General features: G+C 29.3%; 2 protein-coding genes and 1 long non-coding RNA gene across 5 annotated transcripts; all 3 read left to right on the top strand.

The window, feature by feature from the left end:
• Nucleotides 1–112: 112 nt before the first annotated feature.
• Nucleotides 113–3,923, top strand: LOC123892102 (replication protein A 70 kDa DNA-binding subunit E-like). Its single transcript, XM_045941942.1, has 13 exons — nucleotides 113–677; nucleotides 763–1,030; nucleotides 1,116–1,212; nucleotides 1,448–1,569; nucleotides 1,704–1,788; nucleotides 2,159–2,291; nucleotides 2,440–2,591; nucleotides 2,676–2,796; nucleotides 2,938–3,114; nucleotides 3,206–3,355; nucleotides 3,457–3,627; nucleotides 3,719–3,859; nucleotides 3,918–3,923. Exons 1-13 carry the CDS (start codon nucleotides 528–530, stop codon nucleotides 3,921–3,923), a joined length of 1,773 nt encoding a protein of 590 aa, XP_045797898.1. The 5' UTR covers nucleotides 113–527.
• Nucleotides 3,924–6,632: 2,709 nt separating this feature from the next.
• On the top strand, nucleotides 6,633–7,955 carry LOC123892101 (ATP-dependent DNA helicase PIF1-like). The gene is made up of 2 exons (XM_045941941.1): nucleotides 6,633–7,551; nucleotides 7,664–7,955. Exon 1 carries the CDS (start codon nucleotides 6,633–6,635, stop codon nucleotides 7,530–7,532), a length of 900 nt encoding a protein of 299 aa, XP_045797897.1. The 3' UTR covers nucleotides 7,533–7,551; nucleotides 7,664–7,955.
• Nucleotides 7,956–9,848: 1,893 nt separating this feature from the next.
• Nucleotides 9,849–13,317, top strand: LOC123891520. 3 transcript variants are annotated; one of them, XR_006803141.1, is made up of 6 exons: nucleotides 9,849–10,023; nucleotides 10,183–10,241; nucleotides 10,723–10,799; nucleotides 12,595–12,811; nucleotides 12,895–12,989; nucleotides 13,193–13,317. It is a non-coding gene; the product is annotated as an uncharacterized LOC123891520 (long non-coding RNA). The 3 variants fall into 3 exon arrangements; XR_006803139.1 differs by having other exon boundaries at nucleotides 9,860–10,023; nucleotides 12,895–12,980; XR_006803140.1 differs by lacking the exon at nucleotides 13,193–13,317 and adding an exon at nucleotides 13,054–13,181 and having other exon boundaries at nucleotides 9,861–10,023; nucleotides 12,895–12,980.
• Nucleotides 13,318–19,305: the final 5,988 nt, after the last annotated feature.

The raw sequence follows: 19,305 nt of genomic DNA, 5'->3' as shown, positions 1-19,305 counted from the left end.
ATTATTCTATATATATATATATATATATTTTTTTTTGGTTTACTATTATTCTATATATTTACATTCATATATTTGTCCATTTAATTTAATATGTAATTATGTTTATAAAAAGTAATACTAATGTGGTGATCCTATTTCATAGCAATCAAAGTTGTCAAATTGTGGCACAATAGTATTAAAAAGGAAATATGTGGGGAAGATTGTTGCTTATAGTTTTTATGCTTTTTTTTTTGGATCGCAAATATGTGGGGATGGTATGGATAAAGTCATTGTTTGTGTCTTGATTCAAATCATGTGCATAAAACATTCCTAAAATATAATATTATATGTTGATTTATTTTTATTAGGGTAATTTAAAAGGAAACATTTAATTTGACCAAATTACTCATATGTCCTTTTTTTTCACTATATATAGGACCTTAATCTCAACCCTAAAACTCACCATTTCTCAATTCTCTTCTCTTTAGTTATAGTTATATCTCTTTGTTTATTTTCATTGTTTTTTATTTACTTGAATTTTTAAGAAAATGCCTCCAAAATATAATTCTATTTCTGAAATTTCTCCATCCAAAGAAACATGGAATGTATTGGTTAGAATTGTTCGCATGTGGTTTGTTAAAGATATGAAAAGAGATGCGCTGCCGTATTCTTTAGAAATGGTTTTGATGGATAAGAAGGTTTATTCACATCTTGATTTTCAATTTATTTTTTAAATTTTTTAAGCAATCATATCTAACTTCTTTTTTTTTGTGTGTATTCTAGGGTGAAAAGATCCATGCAACAGTTCGAAGAACATTAATTTACAAATATGAAAAGGAACTCACTGAGGGTCATGTGTATTCCATAAGCAACTTTAGTGTTGCCACTAATGTGGGATCATATAGAACCACCAATCATGCCTATAAAATTAATTTTCAATTTGGAACTAAAATCAAAAAATTTGATGACAAGTTGATACCTGCTAATATATACATGATCAGTGAACCTCATAAGATTTTTAATGATAACTATGATACCGATTATTTGATAGGTTTGTCTATAATATATACTTAGCATAAAATTAAATAAACTTTCGTTTGTCTATAAAACTAAGACCTTTCTATGTGATATAATAGATGTGATGGGAGTCTTGAAAGCTGTGGGTGTTGAAAAGGTTTATTCTCGAAATGGAAGCGAATCAAAGATGATTCCTATAGAGCTGAACTACGATGGGTATATATATATATATATATATATATATATATATATATATATATATATATATATATATATATATATATATATATATATATATATATATATATATATATATATATATATATATATATATATATATATATATATATATATATATATATATATATTTTAATAACCGTTATCATTAAAATAATATTTTATACTTTAATGTTGATTTCAATTGTTACTGACTTATGTCTTTATATATCAGATTCTGTTTCAAAGTTACACTCTTTGGACCTTATGCGGACGAGTTGAACGCTTTTATCGCATCTGGTGAAGCAGATAATGCTGTCGTTGCTGTTTTGTTGGCCAAAGTCAAAATGTTCCAAGGTAATATCATTCATGTAATATACTATCACTAACTTATATATATATATATATATATATATATATATATATATATATATATATATATATATAAATGTTAAATAATTGACTGATATGATTTTATTTTGAATTTTTAGGTCAACCAACTATTCAAAACACCATATATGCCACTAAACTGGTTTTCAATCCTGTTTACACATCTGCCGTTGATCTCAAGAAAAGGTAGCAATAATTAAATTATTAATTTCAAATTAATTTTCATATATATTTTTTGTTTTATTATTAAAAAATTTATTTTTAATAAAAAACAAGTAACTTTTTTGTGCTAGATTCATTTCCATCTCTTATCCTTTGATATACGTATTTGATTTTTTATTTTCGTATAAATTTTGCCCATATATTAATATGAGATTTTTTTTAAATATGAAGTTTTGTTACCATATATATTAATATGAAATGGATCTGTTCACTCCAACATGAAAAAACTAAAAATTTCACGAATATAGTAACCTCAATATATTCATACCAATTTAAAAAAGGGTTATATACTATCCGACTAAAAAGTCAGAGATTTAATATATCTATTTTGTAGGATGCTTGGGAAAAGTGCTACTCCATCACCTGGTATTTCTCTATTAAAAGATACTTCTAAAGTTAGCAATGAGGATGATTTTCTCAATTTGACGCCAATGGCAACTATTGAGGGAGTTAAGGATTGTAGTGTGGTAAGGGTAACAACATATTGTAGTACACAATTGATAATTAAAAACTCTGTATTTTCCGGTGTTTATATATAATTTAAATTGGTCTTATTATTCTATATTATTTTTATATGTGCCGTAAATTTTTTTGAGATTATCAAAAACATTTCAGGAAAAGACATTTGCTGTATTTGGTACGGTGAAGTTTATCGATGGTTCTGAATGGTGGTACACTGCGTGCACCTGTAATAAAAAAGTTTATCCAGATGAGCGTATGTACTTTTGTCCTAAGTGCAACAAGCATGTCATCAACGTCTCTCCAAGGTTATTTTCATATTATTATTTTTATTATTATTATTATTATTATTATTATTATTATTATTAATCTATGTTTCACTATAAACTTAGGTACATGATTAAGGTCAAAGTTATTGACCATACTGATTCTGCTACCTTTCTCATTTTTGATCGTGATGCTACCGATCTATTCAATAAATCTTGTGCTGATATGATCGAAGCTTTTGGGATGGTATATATATTAAATTAAATTTATTTAATTCTTTTATAATTTTTTATTATAGGTTTGGTATGCAAATATGTTATTTAATTTTAATTTTTTTTATAAACTTTGTACTTTATGACTCATTTTTATCTTTATTGTTTAACTTAGGGTAATTTGGCCGATATTCCAGAAGAGATTGGTGATCTGGTTGATAAGTCATATCTTTTTAAGGTTGAAACCAATGTTGATCCTTCTGGCATGTACGAAAAATCTTTTAAGGTCAAGAAGATTGTGGCCGACCCTGTTTTGATTGAAAAGTTCAAAGCTAAATATGTAGAATCTTTGGTTAGTGAACCGTATAAAGTATCGTTTTTTAATAAAGTTAAACATTAAATATCTATAATCATATGTAACTATTAAATTTGGATTATTTTAGAAAAATAACATCGCTGGTGATGAGGGTGTTGTTGATGCTGAAGACACAAATGTGGTTGGTGATGATGGAATTTTGAATCATACTAAACGCGACAATGTAGTTGATGGTGTAAGTCTGAAGGACGATAATACAACTGCTGAGGTGACTCAGGTATTAACTAAAGTTGTAGAGTATACTTTATTTATTTGTTTAATATTTATTTTAAATCACCATAGGTTGTATTATACTAAATTTATTGTTTTACCCTACAGAATCTGATGGCAAAATTTTCTGAAAGTTCTGCTGTTGAATCTACTAAGCACGCTGATGCTGAAAATGTGGAAAACACCATAGATCCAACAAAGGACATTGGGCTAATTACTCCAGCGAAGCAATCCCACGCTTTGGTGGAAAAGTTCAAAGCTACATATGTAGAATCTTTGGTTAGTGAACCGTATAAATTATCGGTTTTTATTAAAGTTAAACATTAAATATACATAATCGTATTTAACTATAAAATTTGGATTATTGTAGAAAAATAACATTGCTGGTGACGAGGGTGTTGTTGATGCTGAAGACGCAAATGTGGTTGGTGATGATGGAATTTTGAATCATACTGAACGCGACAATATAGTTGATGGTGTAGGTCTGAAGGACCATAAAACAACTGCTGAGGTGACTCATATAGTTGATGGTTTAGGTCCGAAGGACGATAAAACAGTTGATGGTGTAGGTCTGAAGGACGATAAAACAGCTGCTGAGGTGACTCATATAGTTGATGGTGTAGGTCTGAAGGACGATAAAACAACTGCTGATGTGACTCAGGTATTCACTAAATTTATAGGGTATACTTTATTTATTTGTTTGATATTTATTTTAAATCACCATATGTTGTTTTATATTAAATTTATTGTTTTTCCCTACAGAATATGATGGCCAGTTTTTCTGAAATTTGTGCTGCTGACTCTACTAAGGACGCTGGTGCTGAAAACACAATAGATCTAACAAAGGACAGTGTGCTAATTACTCCAGCAAAGCGATCCCATGCTGCCACTCAAGATGGTGCATCTGTGTTCAAGTTGAAAAAGCAGATAAAGATTGAGAAGGATTGATTACTTTTTCAAAATTCTTTTTTTTCGTATGATTTTCTGGTGTTTAGTTTTTCAACATTATTTGTAGAACTATTTTGGTTTGCTTTTCTTCAGATACATCATTTTAAAATAGTGTAGACTATGTTATGAATAATTGTTGAGTAATTTTATCATGGTTGGCAGGATATTTGGTCATCGTATTTTTTCTGCCGGTTTGATTCACGTATAATTTTTTTGATTGATATCATATTTTTCTTCAAAGTAAATATACACAAATTTAATGAACAAAAACGTTGTTTAGAATAACACTAATTATGTGTTTTAATATATAATTAGTATGAATCATAAATTAAATATTGACATATACTTTTTCCAAAAAAATACCTCATTTAGAATATTTACTTGAAAAGTATATTTGACATGGGATTTTCCAATGGCTGATATATCAAAAAGATCAGAAATTGCATGTATCTAATATTCGTATGCCTATATTTAGACTTTTCTATATGTAGTTTCATGTATTTACTATTCATATGCCTATATTTGGACTTTTTTAATACTTTGAATAATTTAGCATAATAAATCTCCATTTTTTTTGTCTTTAATTAAAATATTTCTATTTTCATGATAAAAACACACGTTTTTCAAAAAAGGTAATTCCACATTTTCATTAGAAAAAAATTAAATATTGACATGAGATTTTTCATTACTTAACTATTTATATAAGAGATTCTTTGAATTTTTTCTTTCAACTTTTCTTAACTATTTTTAGGAATCCAATGGCTGATATATCAAAAAGATCAGAAATTTCATGTATCTAATATTCCCATGCCTATATTTGGAATTTTCCATAAGTAATTGCATATATTTAATATTCGTATGCCTATATTTGGACTTTTTAAATACTTTGAATAATTTATTTATTAATAAATCTCCATTAATAACGAGAACCAATATTCGCTAATTTATTTAACCAACTAGAATATATTATAATTATAATAATTACATATGAACAAAAGATAGACGGACAACAAGCTGCACCTCTAAATTTTTTTGGTTAGCAAATCGCAATCTCCATTTATATTGTATTTAGTTAAAATATTTCTATCTTCATTCCAATATCATACGTGTTTACAAAAAAAAATTCTAACATCACATGTTTTTCAAAAAAGGTAATTCCACATTTTCATTAAACAAAAAAAGGAAATTCCACATAACATTTTCCTTTTTATGTTATTGTCCGATCTATAACAGAAATAGAAAAATGTATATATATAGTTTATATAATTCAATTGGGAATTTTATTCAATATGTTGATCTAATATTTTATTTCTTTTTTTTTTTGGGTTCAAGATTTTTAGAGACTGACTCCATGTCTCCTGACTGCTGTCAATCGATAATTGAAATTAACGATAAGAAGAAAAAATGGTGTTTTTTGGCAAGAATTCTTAGGCTTTGGAAATCATGGGATTCAAATAACTCTGCAGTGCCTCTAACAGTTGAATACGCAGGACATGTTAATGTTGAATATTGTAACAAGTCTAACTCCATCAAATACCTTTTCAAATATGTCAACAAAGGTCCTGATAGGGCGACAATGCAAGTATCTGTTGATAGTCAAGGTCATGACAAGGAAAAGCCAGTAGATGAAATAAAACAGTATTACGACTGTAGGTATGTTTCATCTTCCAAATTTGACCTTTTTTTTTTTTTTTTACAAACAATTGTTTTTGGTGTACACCATAAATATACTTTTTTCTTTAAGTTGATGTACAAACTATTGAATTTTCTTTTGTCAATTTAAAATATAAATATCTCACGGAAGAAACAAACTCATATATCTAATTCTTTATTTTACATAAAAATTGCGTCAATTATACTAATTAAATCTCATAAATTGATTGAATATTTATTTATGATATAGGTACGTTTCACCTTGCGAGGCTGTTTGGAGAATATTGGCTTTTGATATACACCAAAAATGGCCTCCTGTGCTTAAATTGACATATCATTTGCATAATGAACAAACTATCTTATATGAAGGCTCTCATGACATGAATTCAATTGTGAACTACAATGAGGGAAAATCTACTATGTTTCTTGCTTGGTTTGAGGCAAATCGTGTATATGAAGAAGGGAGAGATTTAACGTATGCTGAATTTCCAGAAAGATTTACATATGTGAAGGATGAAAAAAGGTGGCAGCCACGCCAGCAAGGTTATTGTATTGGAAGACTTCATTACACACCCCCTGGTGTTGGTGAAATGTATTATATGCGAAAAAAAATGTCTGAGACAAGATAAGATATTGTTTCTTCGGCAATTAATTCTTCAAAATTATGGGCTCATTGTACTGTAATGCGACTTAATGTGAATATGAGATTGAGTGCATCATCTATACCGGCTGAACAAAAAGAAATTGCAGATTTTGGTAAATGGATACTATCAATTGGTGACGATGATGACAATGCAGATGGAGATGGTCAGAGCAATATTAAAATCCCTGAAGACTTGCTTATAACTGATACTACAAATCCGTTGATGTCTTTGGTCGATTTTGTATATCCAAACTTTCTGGATAATATTAACAATCCACAATTTTTTCAAGAAAGAGGAATTCTTGCCCCGACTCTTGAATCAGTTGAGTATGTTAATGATTATCTTATGTCACTGATTCCCGGTGATGAGAGAGAGTTTTTAAGCTCTGACTCCTGTGTTCGATCAGATGAAAATTCTGAGATTCAAGGAGATTGGTTCACAACAGAATTTTTAAATGATATCAAGGTTTCGGGGATTCCTAATCACAAGTTGAAACTAAAAGTGGGATGTCCTGTTATGCTCCTGAGAAATGTTGATCAGGCAAAAGGTTTATGTAATGGTACGAGGTTAACAGTGACCCACCTAGGGAAGAAAAGTATAAGTGCTACGGTCATTACAGGAAAAAATGCGGGGGATAAAATATTTATTCCTAGATTTGATTTGCTACCAAGTGATCCTGGCCTACCATTTAAATTTAAGCGTAGGCAATTTCCAATAACTCTTTGTTTTGCAATGACCATCAATAAAAGTCAAGGCCAGTCTTTATCTCATGTAGGCATTTATCTTCCGAAGCCCGTTTTCACTCACGGACAACTTTATGTTGCTGTCTCTCGCGTTACATCTAGAAAGGGATTGAAGTTGTTGATTTTGGATGAAGATGATAATATTTGTAGTGAGACCACAAATGTTGTCTATCGCGAAGTTTTTCAGAACGTATAAAGATTTCTAAACTTTTCAGGTTATTTCTTAACACTATAATATACTATTAATGTTCCTTAAATTTCATTTATTATTATTTGTGTATTTTTTTTCTAACTTCGTATTTTTTTTTCACATCATTTTTTTTGCAGTTCAGACTATTATGAATAACAGATGACTATTATGAAACACGCTTCAAAATAATATGTTGAAGTTTCAAATAGTGTTGACAATTGTTTTATTTATTTCTCCTGTTGAATCGTTTTTTTTATAAGAAAACATTTATATTTTGTTAAGGTGGATTATGTATAAGTGGTATACACAACCAACTACAGTGATATAAAAATAACTTTCATCGATATTATGCGAAGATGCATCGAGATGTGTGAGCTCATGTAGCACAAATCCGTTATTACTTTAAATGAGATTCACCGTTTGATGATATATTTTTGTTAATGGTGTCAATAAATCGTAAGTTTGATTTCCTAAAATTTGACCATTAGTTTAGATATCACGAAAAGAAATTATATGAGTTATTTGATTTTCTAAAAATCGACCATTATTTTTTATCATGCGTTTTTTGTTACTCTATTCATCATAATTTTTATTTATGTTGTAAACAAAAATAAGTAAATCTATAATATGTAATAAGCCAGACATATTTCCCTTTCTCTCTCCTCTCCTCATTCAACCTCATTCCTCAAATTTAATTCCTCACATTTAATTACTCACAATAATCTATCCTCTCCTCATTCAACCTCATTCCTCACATTTAATATAATTATGAATTTTAATGGTCATTGTTTAATTGGAAATTGATTCGGAATACTTTTCGGCCTAAAATTTTGCATCCCAAGTCAATTTTTCTCCTAGAGGCAATTGAAATTCCTCATCTCTCTCACTCTTTTTTATCATCTCCCTCCTCGCACCGTCACAGTGCCGTCGTCGTCCTCACGCCGCTCCACCTTCTCCTCACGTCGCAGGGTGGTTGTCCTCTTCACGTTGTAGCATCGCCCTCCCCAGCATGTCTTCTTACATCACTCCCTGTCATTGTCTTCCTTGCGCGGTCTTAGTCCTCAAATCGCCACAGTCCCAATGTGTCGTCTTCGTTCGCTTTGTCATACGGTACAAACAAGTGAATATGTTTTCGTTTTCATTTTGATATTTTGTTCGCTCTATGTTTTTGTTTTCAGAAGTATGGAATCATAAGAATCTCGACTTTGGTTATTGATTTGTTTGATTTCTACAATTGTTTTTTTCTCTCCTTCAATCGGGGTGCTTTTTGTTCTGTAATTTTAACTATTCCCGTCATATAAATTGACTTAAAGGTTACATATTTGTGTTCACCATTGCTATGAAGAAAAAGATTTTGAAAGGTGTGTTTGCACTTTGCATCAAATCAATTGTATTTGTCTTCAATATCTGATTATTTGTTTCTTCGTTCCAATTTTAACGCATGTCTTTTTTTTCCCTTCCATCTTGCCCTTTCTAATTTTAATCATCAATTTAGACATGAAGGTAGATAGACATGAAATGGTACATAGACAATTAAGCATCGATTAAGCATGTTACCATGCTTTTCCAATCTCTGATTAGTGGTGGTACATATACATGAATGGAATGCATCATGGTCCAGGGAATCAAGGCAAGTTTGTTTTCCCCTTCTTTTCTTTTTTTAAGGTTTATTAGAATTAGAATAAATGAATCTTATTTTTTATTTTTAATATATTGGTTTGTAATTTAATGATTACAAATGCAATTTGATTTCATCTTTTATTTTAATATTCAGGATTCTCCTTTGAAGCATAATGGTGTGGCTTTGTTTATAGGATTAATCTACATATTGTGCTTTACTATTCGGCCCGGTAACATAATTTATTGATTATTGAAAGAAGACGTCTGTGATTATAATGGTTTATTCATTCAAATTTATGTGTATCGTCATGTCTTGGTGTATTTGGACCGTTAGTCATTGGCATATGGTAGTTCTTTTATGGTTCCTATTTTTAAATACCTCACTCTCGGTGTCCATTTTAACCATTTTGTTGATACATTTCATGGTACAATGATGTTATTTGAGGAAAATGGACATTTTTAATCTATACATCTAGACTATATATTGACCGACAAAACAAATAATTGTACTTTTTCACACAATTTGAAATGATGTTCGGCCACATTCACATTTAGAAGCTTACCATGTTCTACAAGTTGAGATTAATAGTATATAGTTTAATATATGATTTTAATTTTGTCTAATGCAATTTTCTTCTCAATAACTGCACTATACATTTAAAGATGTATTAGCATTAGAACTTGACCTTCTCTATCACATATTGAACTGAACGAATTTCTTATTTATATATAGAAATTCACGTGACAGTGTGTCATGCTAGATGAAGGGACTAAAAAACATGTGCGCAGTGCTATCACAAGTGGAAATGGACTCTTTGTTCTATTGAGACTGTAAAAACCACACCAAATATTGTGTGCAGTTGTCGGACCCAAAGAGGTAAATTTTTTACAGGTGCAACCAAAATTTTTAATCGCCAAGTATTTGGTAATATTCAGTACCATTAAAAAAATTATTTGAGGGCAAAATTTCAAAAGTATGCGCATATTGGGAATTTGGCCGTGATAAGATTTTGTAACTTTTGAATTTTTGTTTCAGGACAAACTACCAAGCTTGATGAAGAATTCATTTTTGGTCTACCATTGAATCTGGATGTTGTATGTTATCTAATTACTTTCTATCATAAGAGTGAATGCAATTTGATTATGAACTATATAGCAAGTAAATTCTAGAATGCAATTTGATTATGAACTATATAGCAAGTAAATTATAGAAATATCAATTGCAAAACTTTAAATAAGTCTAATTCTTTATAATCATTCACTTATTTTTTATTAAGGTCTTCATTTCTATATGAAGTGTAGGCTCTACTTTCAGATTGATAAGTGAATGATTTGGAAAATGCATAACTTGAAACCAAATGCCTTCTTCCCAAACAAAATTGGCCAAAGTTGGTAAAGGAGAAATAGTTGTTACAGCGCATCAATTGCGTTGAAGATGTACAAGCTAAAACATACTGGTAGCTTTTATAATTTAGTCCTTTTACATTGGTAGAAAATGTTTGAATTTCTGGAATTTGCAGCATATCATTTATGTCCAGCAATTTCTGTAGTAATTATAAATTGCTATAATTTTCAGGTGGGGTGCAACTTAAGGGTCCAGCTATAGACACAGTCCTTGCATTAATGTAATATTTTCTTCAAATTGGACAAGTGGTAATACAACTATAAACTTCATGTTTGTGATTGTATCTTTATAAATTATAGCACAATTATATATCCATTAGGAAGTTAAATTAGATTTAGCATATATACTTTCATCAACTACCATTTATTTTATATTTTTTCCGTATGTCAACCAAAAGTTAACGAGATAACTTGAATACCTAATCAAAGATCACGACAAAACAAAACATACTCATAGATTTTAATCAATTAATTTATATATAAATGCAGTGCATTGTTTTTGTCATTGTTAATTCAATTCAAACACATTAAAAGAGTTTAAGGGCCTATTTTTGTAAGGATGCCTTCTTTGACATTCCAAGAACATGATAAGTGTTTAAAGGGGGCCTATTTTTGTTGGTATACTTTTCTTTTAAAGAACAATTCAGTTTCATGTTACTGAGATTCGAAAGTTTAGATCCCTTGGGATAGGTTGCAGGATAGGTATATTTGTGATTTATCATTTCTCTAAGTACTACATATTGAATTTACTTAAATTATCCCCTACCATGCCGAGTTGCTTAAAAACCGCTAACATCTCTCAGTTGTAGAGCTTATGATAATTGTGGTTGGCTTACTTTCTTTCCCATTATTTGTATCATTAATGATACATTTTATTGTCTCGCGGGCATATATTCATTAGTTTTGCATCCATTATTGATGTTGCCTTTTTTTTGTACAACATTCTTGACGTGGCTTTATCATATATATATTTTTGAAGTTTGCATTATGCTACATTTAGAGTTGGCCTTCCTAATACATTTAGTTAACCTTATTCAGCATTGGGTGTGCATCTGTAGCCGGTCTTGGTTGGGGAGTATTTGAAAGGGATTAGAGTTTACGATTGGACCAATAATGCCACAGTGATCTTATTTGAAATCTATCTATTTATATATTATTTGAGAACTTTTTTTCAAGTTTTATTGTACACGTGGCACTCTCAGATGAATCCTCTTATAATATTGTTTTGGCATTAATGTCTCATAATCAAATCTATAATCAAATCAAAATCACCGGAAAAGCCAGTCTCCGCCACCACCACGAAAAATTTCTCTATCTCCTTCTCCCTTTTGTCTCTCACTCTCTCTTCTCCATGCGACAGAAAGGTACAATTTGTTAAAAAATCTATAATTTTTCTAGGTTTTAGTTTTCTGGAAAATTTTGATTTTGGAAATTTTGATTTGTTTATTTGATTGATTGATCGAATAAATACAGATAATAGATATACTCAATCCTTCTTATTGTGTTGTCATGTTGAGTTAGAAATTTTTTGACGTTGTTAGGTTAGAGTTAGAAAATTTTTCTCTGCATAATGTGGTTTAGTTTCTCTTTAACATGTTTTTCCTAATTTCTGGACAGAACACTTATACAATAATTAATTCATAATTAGTCTCTTCGCTCTAAGTATAATTAAGATGTGTATGCGTGTTTTTAATCAAATTGCGTGTTAATATTGATAAAATGGTTGGATAATTATTTGTTATGCTCTTAATGCTTGTGCTGTATCCGAGCTTGCATATCGGCTCAGTTTATTTCTTTCTTTGTTTAGTTTAATAATTTATTTGAATAGTTGTTACAAGAAACTCACTCGCAGTTCGGTAATTATGACGTCTTTGATAATGTTTATTGCAACCAGGGAAAACTGTAACAATGTTTATTTTACTTTTTATTACTAAGTAGGCGTTTTAAACTCATAAACTGTAGAATTGATTCTCTTAATTAATTTGTGCAAGTCAATAATATGGTTTTAAATGTGTTGTTTTTCATTATTCCAATTTCCCCACAGATTGACCAAATGCACAGTTTCAAAGGCTTTGAAATATTTCATATTATTGGGCCTTTGCTTAGCAACACAATCAGTGTGATATGTTTTTGTTCTATAAAAAACAAGTAATGGCAACAAACCATTCGTTCCTCAATCCATCGTCAGCGGCATCACTCCTTCAACCTACACAGTAACTTGAACATGATCGAAGGAATGTGCAGCTTCAGCCTATCCTTGGGTATTTAGCACATCTTACAATGTTTTTTTTCCCTTCTATTTGGCTGTGTTGACATGCATCATTTTGATTTATTTGTTGTTCAGGAAATAAACCTAAATTGAAAGAGCATATGCAATAATGTGTTGGTCATGCTGAGGAGATTAAAAAGCTTGCTAAAGTTCACACTCAGGTTTTTGAAGTAAAATAATTTATGGTTTTTTATCATCATTTCCTCTTTCCTGATGTTTTATTTTTCATCATAGGAAGTCACTGATAACTTGATTTTGAAGTTGATAGAGGACTTAATAATATGATAATATCATTAGAGTGAAAAATCTAGCTGCGTCCTTCTCTCATAATATGATGATATTTGCCCTTCTCTGGACTATGTCCACTTTGCAGCATCTCTGTCTTCAAGTCATTAATTTTTCAAGTTTCATGGTCCTCGCCCTGTCAGACGGTACAAACGAGGGACAATCTTTTTGTTTTCATTTTGCTTTTACTGCAACTTTTTTGCTTGCTTCTTGCCACTGTAATTTTGATTTATCTTTTTTTAGGAATTGAGTTAAAGCGTATTTATATAGTTTACCATTGCTACGAAGGAAAAGAGTATGAAAAGGTATGTTTGCATCATATTCTTTTGTCCCATTTTTTTTGGATTGCAATACACACCATTTGCAAAAATAATTATTGGTATGTATATGCGGATAAATGATTTGGTTATGATTGGCATATCTCTGAAAATCACATCATATTGACATGGTCATTAGTATAGGTTTGTCGGTAATATATTTAGTAGGATTACACCACATTTTTTTATGAAATCCAAATGGAAAATAGGATTCCATCTGACAAATGGGAATACTAGCCTCTATTATTTTTCATTTCTTTCATACTTTAAGTTTTATCTTTTGTGGCAGATTTGGCTTCATTTATCAAGTATAAAAGATATATGAGTAAATATTCGTTGAATCCATTATTGCATGATCCCCGTAGGATCTACCTTTGATGACTTGAGAGTGTTGACCACATGGTAAATAGTAGTTTCTTCCTCTTTTTTATTTACTATGTTTTATGGTTCTATAAATGGAATGTTAATTTGATTGTGAATGAGGAAGCCACAAACAATGATCTTTGTTTAGTTTTATATTGGATATACTCTTCAATTTTTCTTTTTTACCTTTTGTTTTGATTTCAAGTATTTTTTTATTCTGCATTCTGTTTTGATGTTATTATATTTGCATTTATGGTTCTTTATTACTTTTTGATCAAATTATATGCATATGCTTCATAAATTAAGACTACAGTAGGTGTTGTTTTTTTTTCTCTCAATATGAAATCAATTGGTTGATTGCACGATAGTGTAATGACATAAGAAGTTACAAACTTGATATGGAAGACTCTGAAGTCTGCAAAAGGAAGAGTCACCAACTTAGTCACCTTAGATAAGAATCTAGAAAAAATTTCTGTTAGAATATGAGTCATTGTTTTATGTCTGTTATCTTAAGAAACATTCATATCATCTCATGTACACCATATGAAAAATGGAATGAAGGGGTAAAATGTTGAAGAAATTAGTTAATGCTAGGACAAATCTTTAGTCTTTCAAGTTTCAACCACTATTTTTATGTGTCTAAGCTCAATTCTCAAGTTTTTTTTTTTTTTTTAAACATATTAAGTTCTCATTATATGCTTTGATGTTGTTGTTTCATGGTGAGGATATCCAACGAGTGTTAGTATATAGATTGATTACTATGATTGGATCTGGTCAGTTTTCTCTCTTGCAAAGTTCAAGTGATGCACTCTCTTTCACTCATTAATTATTCCAATTAATATTTGCATAAGGATCTCTACACAATTTAAAGAAATTACATCTGAAATATAATCATATTAATTTATAGGATATGCCCCTGTTGTGTTGATAAAAATCCATTTTTTTCTTCTTTCTTTTATCCACTATGGACTTGCAAACTTGAAGGTGGTGTAAATCTGAATATTTGAGTACCATTACTTTATCTTTTTCTTTCTTTTTTCTTTCCTTTTTCCAGTTTAATTATGCTTAAAAGACCATTAACTCTATTGAGTACCATTACTTTACCTTTTTTTTATATCTCATTCTTTATTCATTTTAATATTCGTTATTTTACAGGACTTTCGGAACATATTTTTTCTGCAGTGATGTTGCTATTCAACCAACAACCACGATAAAAAGGGCAATAACCATTCGGACCATGGATTCAAATTGCGGTCCACGTCCGCAATTGTGCCGCAATATTGCTTATGGTAGCCTTTACAGTTGCATCACACTGCAATTGCAGCGTGATTTTCAATCCCGTGTGCGGCCACATCAAGAATTGCATCAGACGATTTCAACTATATTTGTTCAAATTTTCTCACAAAAATTTAAATTTTAGTACTCAAATTTCAATCAACTTTAGATCTAATGAAAAAATTTACATTTGACGGTTTCTCAACTTTGTATTTCAAGCACCTTTCAATTAGTATTTACGAAGTAAACTAAAATTGTGCTATATATGTGAGGAAATAGTGTATTGTCACAGTGGTGCTACCAGAGTAATTTGTGGAAATATAAAATTATTTCCTATCTGCCATGCGCATCACAACGACGACAATGACCACAATTGTAACTACTACATCCGCAACTTCATTTTAAAACCATAATTTTAATTATATAGTATTTTCATTGAATATATATAAAGTGTATTTATATTTAGTTTGAATAAGCATTCTTCTTATATAGTAATACTATTTTATAACTGATCAATATTTTTAGACCAGAGAAGAAAATATAATCTTGCAGTGATTAATCATCGATCATGTAGTATTATTTTTAGAGCATATATATTATTAACAAGATATCTTGAATAATTGATAATTAATTAATATACATATCATGGAAGTCCATATCTAAAAATAATTTTTATTTTTATAGAGATAAATTTTTTTTTTAATTCTTTTATAAATATATTTTTACCCGTGCTTGGCACGGGTCCGGATACTAGTTTTTAAAGTTTTGCCCCGTGCTTGGCACGGGTATCATACTAGTATTACGTAAATTAAGGAATAATATACACTTTTTTTATAATAAGAACATCGCAATTTCTTTTTTTATAATAAGAATATTACGTAAATTAAGCAACTTTTGTGAAATGTTAGGAATAATATAATTTAAATTGGATGTTCTAGATCTTAGCTAGCCGACATAATTTAGAAATCAATCTCAATTTCTTTTTTCCTCTTTGACTAAAATGTTTAGTCATTTCCAACCCAAAAAAAAAAAATGTTTAGTCATTTTTATGTTTTTTATACCAAAAAAAAAAGTTTAGTCAGTCATGAAATCAATCAATATAATTAATAGTTCACACACATTTATTAATTTCCATGTGATTTTTTGTTATTGTTGTTGTTGTGTGAATCAATATTTTCAGAATGCAATTGTAGAGACAATTCTCTTGAGCCGGTGCGACTTCCAAAATATTTAGTATTGTTGTATTTTGAAAATTGAATTTAAACTCAAAATAATTTTTTTGATTTACTTAAAAAAATAATTTAGTTTATGTAATGCACTACCATAAAAAGTAAAATTAAAAATAAAATGAAATGAGATATTTCTCTAATATTTTTGTCATATTTAGAGAAAAAAAATATCACATTTCCCCCTCGCTAAGTTTTCTCCACTAATTCCTTAAAAAAAAGAGTTTTCTCCACTAATTTAAAATATGATATATAGTGGTGTAGAAAATTCCAAAGAAAAGCTTTTTTCTTCAATTTGGCATTTGGTTGTTGCTTGGTGGGGTCCAGTGACATTTTTATATTTAAATTTGTCAACCAAATTAAGTCTCTAATTGGACTTGACTAAACAATGGAAAGGAAGTTGCTATAACTTTGACAGTTACTAATTACTATGAGGTGGCGATAACGATGATTATTGTGATCGCAAAAGTCTACTTAATTAGTTGTATTATCATACATATATAAAATAGTTTATATTTTCTTATTAACCAAGTAAAGTTTTTTTTTTTAAAAAAAAATTTATAATGAGAGAAATTTTAAGTGATATATGTCTCATCAAAACTCACAAGAATCACATCTTAAGGTTCAAAAATAAAGAAATACTTACAAATTACGAATTAAAGAGATCCTCACACGACAGTGAAAGTTGAATTCACGTCTTTGTGAGTTATGAATCAACTTCTTATTAATTGGTTCAATATTTTATGGTTGGTTGAACAATTAAAGGAAGACACATTTTTTCCAAGATAACTTGGTGTCTCTATATCTAGCTAGCTAGCTAGCTAGTGTGCAACTTGTGTAGTTATAAGAAGAAGATGTCACAATCGCCCGTGGGAAATGAAAATATTATCCATACAAATTCTAACTCGTTTGGACAATATGTATGACTAATACACATAAAATGTATCACAAGATAACTCTTTTTTTTTTTTTATCAATATAAAATAAATCTTTAGTGAATATATAACTCATAGACATAAAAGGTGGGCAAGAGAGATGGTGGAGAGCTCAACGAGCATAACAAGTTGAATCTAGTGGATTAAAAGAATAAGCAACACTAATATATATTGCATTTTTGCGTTGCTTATGAGAACGGTGGCTTAAAACTAGCGCTAAACATTTTGGCAACGGTTTTAAAAATTTGTGACTAAAACAAGAAAACGGTTGCCAATTCTAATAGACAATGACCGCATACTTTATGCTTGAAAAACTATTGTCTACAAGTAAAATGTTTTGCCACAATTTTAGTGCTTTTTTACCTTTTAGCCATTATTTTGTGTTGTTTCCTAACGTGAAAAATGTTGTAGGACTCTAGGATAAGGAGATTATCACTAAATAAAATAAGAGAAAATCAAATATTCTCTTCTATCGTAATTGAAAGATCCTTTTATTATAAGACCCTCTATAAATTTTTAGATGCACTTTTTTTAAAAATTAAATATTAATCTTATTAATACCACTATTTTGCATTTAAGTATGAAAATCAACATTAAATATATTTAGCACAAAGGGTAATACAACAATACCCACACATTTTAAACAAATTTATTATTCCAACAAATTAAATGTACATAACTTTTATTAAGGGTTTTTATAATAAGGGAACAGAGAAATATATTAAGGGCACATGTTAAGATATCCCAATATAGAAACTCATCATTTAATGATACAAGAAATTTACTATTTCAAAAGTTAAAATGCACAAATTAATATTTAATAATTTATATTTTTATTTCCTTAACATGTGTGATTTGTGAAGCACATAAATTGTTGCTCTATGTGTTTGGTCAAGCTATGTGGTCCATCCCCAAGCATACTCAACTAACTCTGTCTACCAACAAACATATAGGTTGTTGTTTTTTTATTTCATTTTGGAAAAGTTATCTATTTTTCTTGACTTTTAATTGATCAAAATCTCATTTTGGAAAGCTACTAATTAAGTTTGGTCTAATGGTGATGAGATTTGTGTAGTATATTAGAGGTCATGTGTTCGATCTTCAGCTTCGTTGTAAACAAAAAAAATCTCATTTTGGAAAAGAGAACTATACTTCCTCGATAAATTGTCAAAAGCAAGGTAATTTACATAATCACAATTTTAGAAATGGCCATTAAAATATATACAAGTTGAGAATATGTAAAACAAAGCATGAAGAAATTTAGATAAGTCTATTTGTTAATCTTTACAATTTTGCTATATCTAGCTAAAAAACATTTATCAACAAACATATTAATATTTTATATATTTATTTCATAAAAAATAACTATATTACTATAATACATTAATTTTGTTTTTTTTGAATCAACCAAATAACCATATATTTGAAATAGCAATCTAGATTAGCACAAGGTGTGCACAAACTAGATGCTAAGAAATTGTTAAGATACAAAAATAATTCCTTAATTATAACTAATTGTTAACGTTGATTTATGGTTTTGATGGTGAATCTTTTAGAAACATTATTTTAATAAATGAATGTTTAGTGTGAGAGCTCAACAAGTTAAAAAATAATCTTCAATATAGCAGCAATTCAAACAATTTTTTTTCATTTTCAGATAAGGTATAGACACTCTACATCTCATAAGTCTATGTACGCAGGCCAGATATATGACCAAATATTAAAAAACGATAAAAATGTATAATTATCGTATTTTTATTTAAATTTATTGTTGAAATATCTTTTCTCATATATGTAAGCCAAAAGTGAAAGACAGAATTATGTCAAAAAGTGCTCTAGTGATAACTTTGTCAATTAAAATGAGAAATGTAAAATAACAAAAGAATGCAATAGTCACATGAATGTAGTAATAAACGACATTCAAAGTGCATTCAAATTTAAAGTGCATGATTTGAACATTAAGTGTATAAAATGTAAGTGAACGAAAGACAAAGATGTGAGAAAGACAAAACTTTTAATATATTTCGACATTGAGATAACTTTGATATCAACCGTAGTGTTAAAACTATTAGTAACACATTGACA

This window comes from Trifolium pratense, linkage group LG6 (assembly GCF_020283565.1).
Source record: "Trifolium pratense cultivar HEN17-A07 linkage group LG6, ARS_RC_1.1, whole genome shotgun sequence".
Taxonomy (NCBI): Eukaryota; Viridiplantae; Streptophyta; class Magnoliopsida; order Fabales; family Fabaceae; genus Trifolium; species Trifolium pratense.
The sequence above is the reverse complement of the archived record's forward strand: the minus strand, read 5'-3'. Positions and strand labels throughout refer to the sequence as shown.

Coding starts and splice junctions, on each gene's coding strand:
- LOC123892102 (XM_045941942.1), top strand. CDS start 528: ATGCCTCCAAAATATAATTCTATTTCTGAAATTTCTCCATCCAAAGAA. Junction 1,789..2,158: donor GCCGTTGATCTCAAGAAAAG/GTAGCAATAATT, acceptor TCTATTTTGTAG/GATGCTTGGGAAAAGTGCTA. Junction 2,592..2,675: donor GTCATCAACGTCTCTCCAAG/GTTATTTTCATA, acceptor CTATAAACTTAG/GTACATGATTAAGGTCAAAG.
- LOC123892101 (XM_045941941.1), top strand. CDS start 6,633: ATGCGACTTAATGTGAATATGAGATTGAGTGCATCATCTATACCGGCT.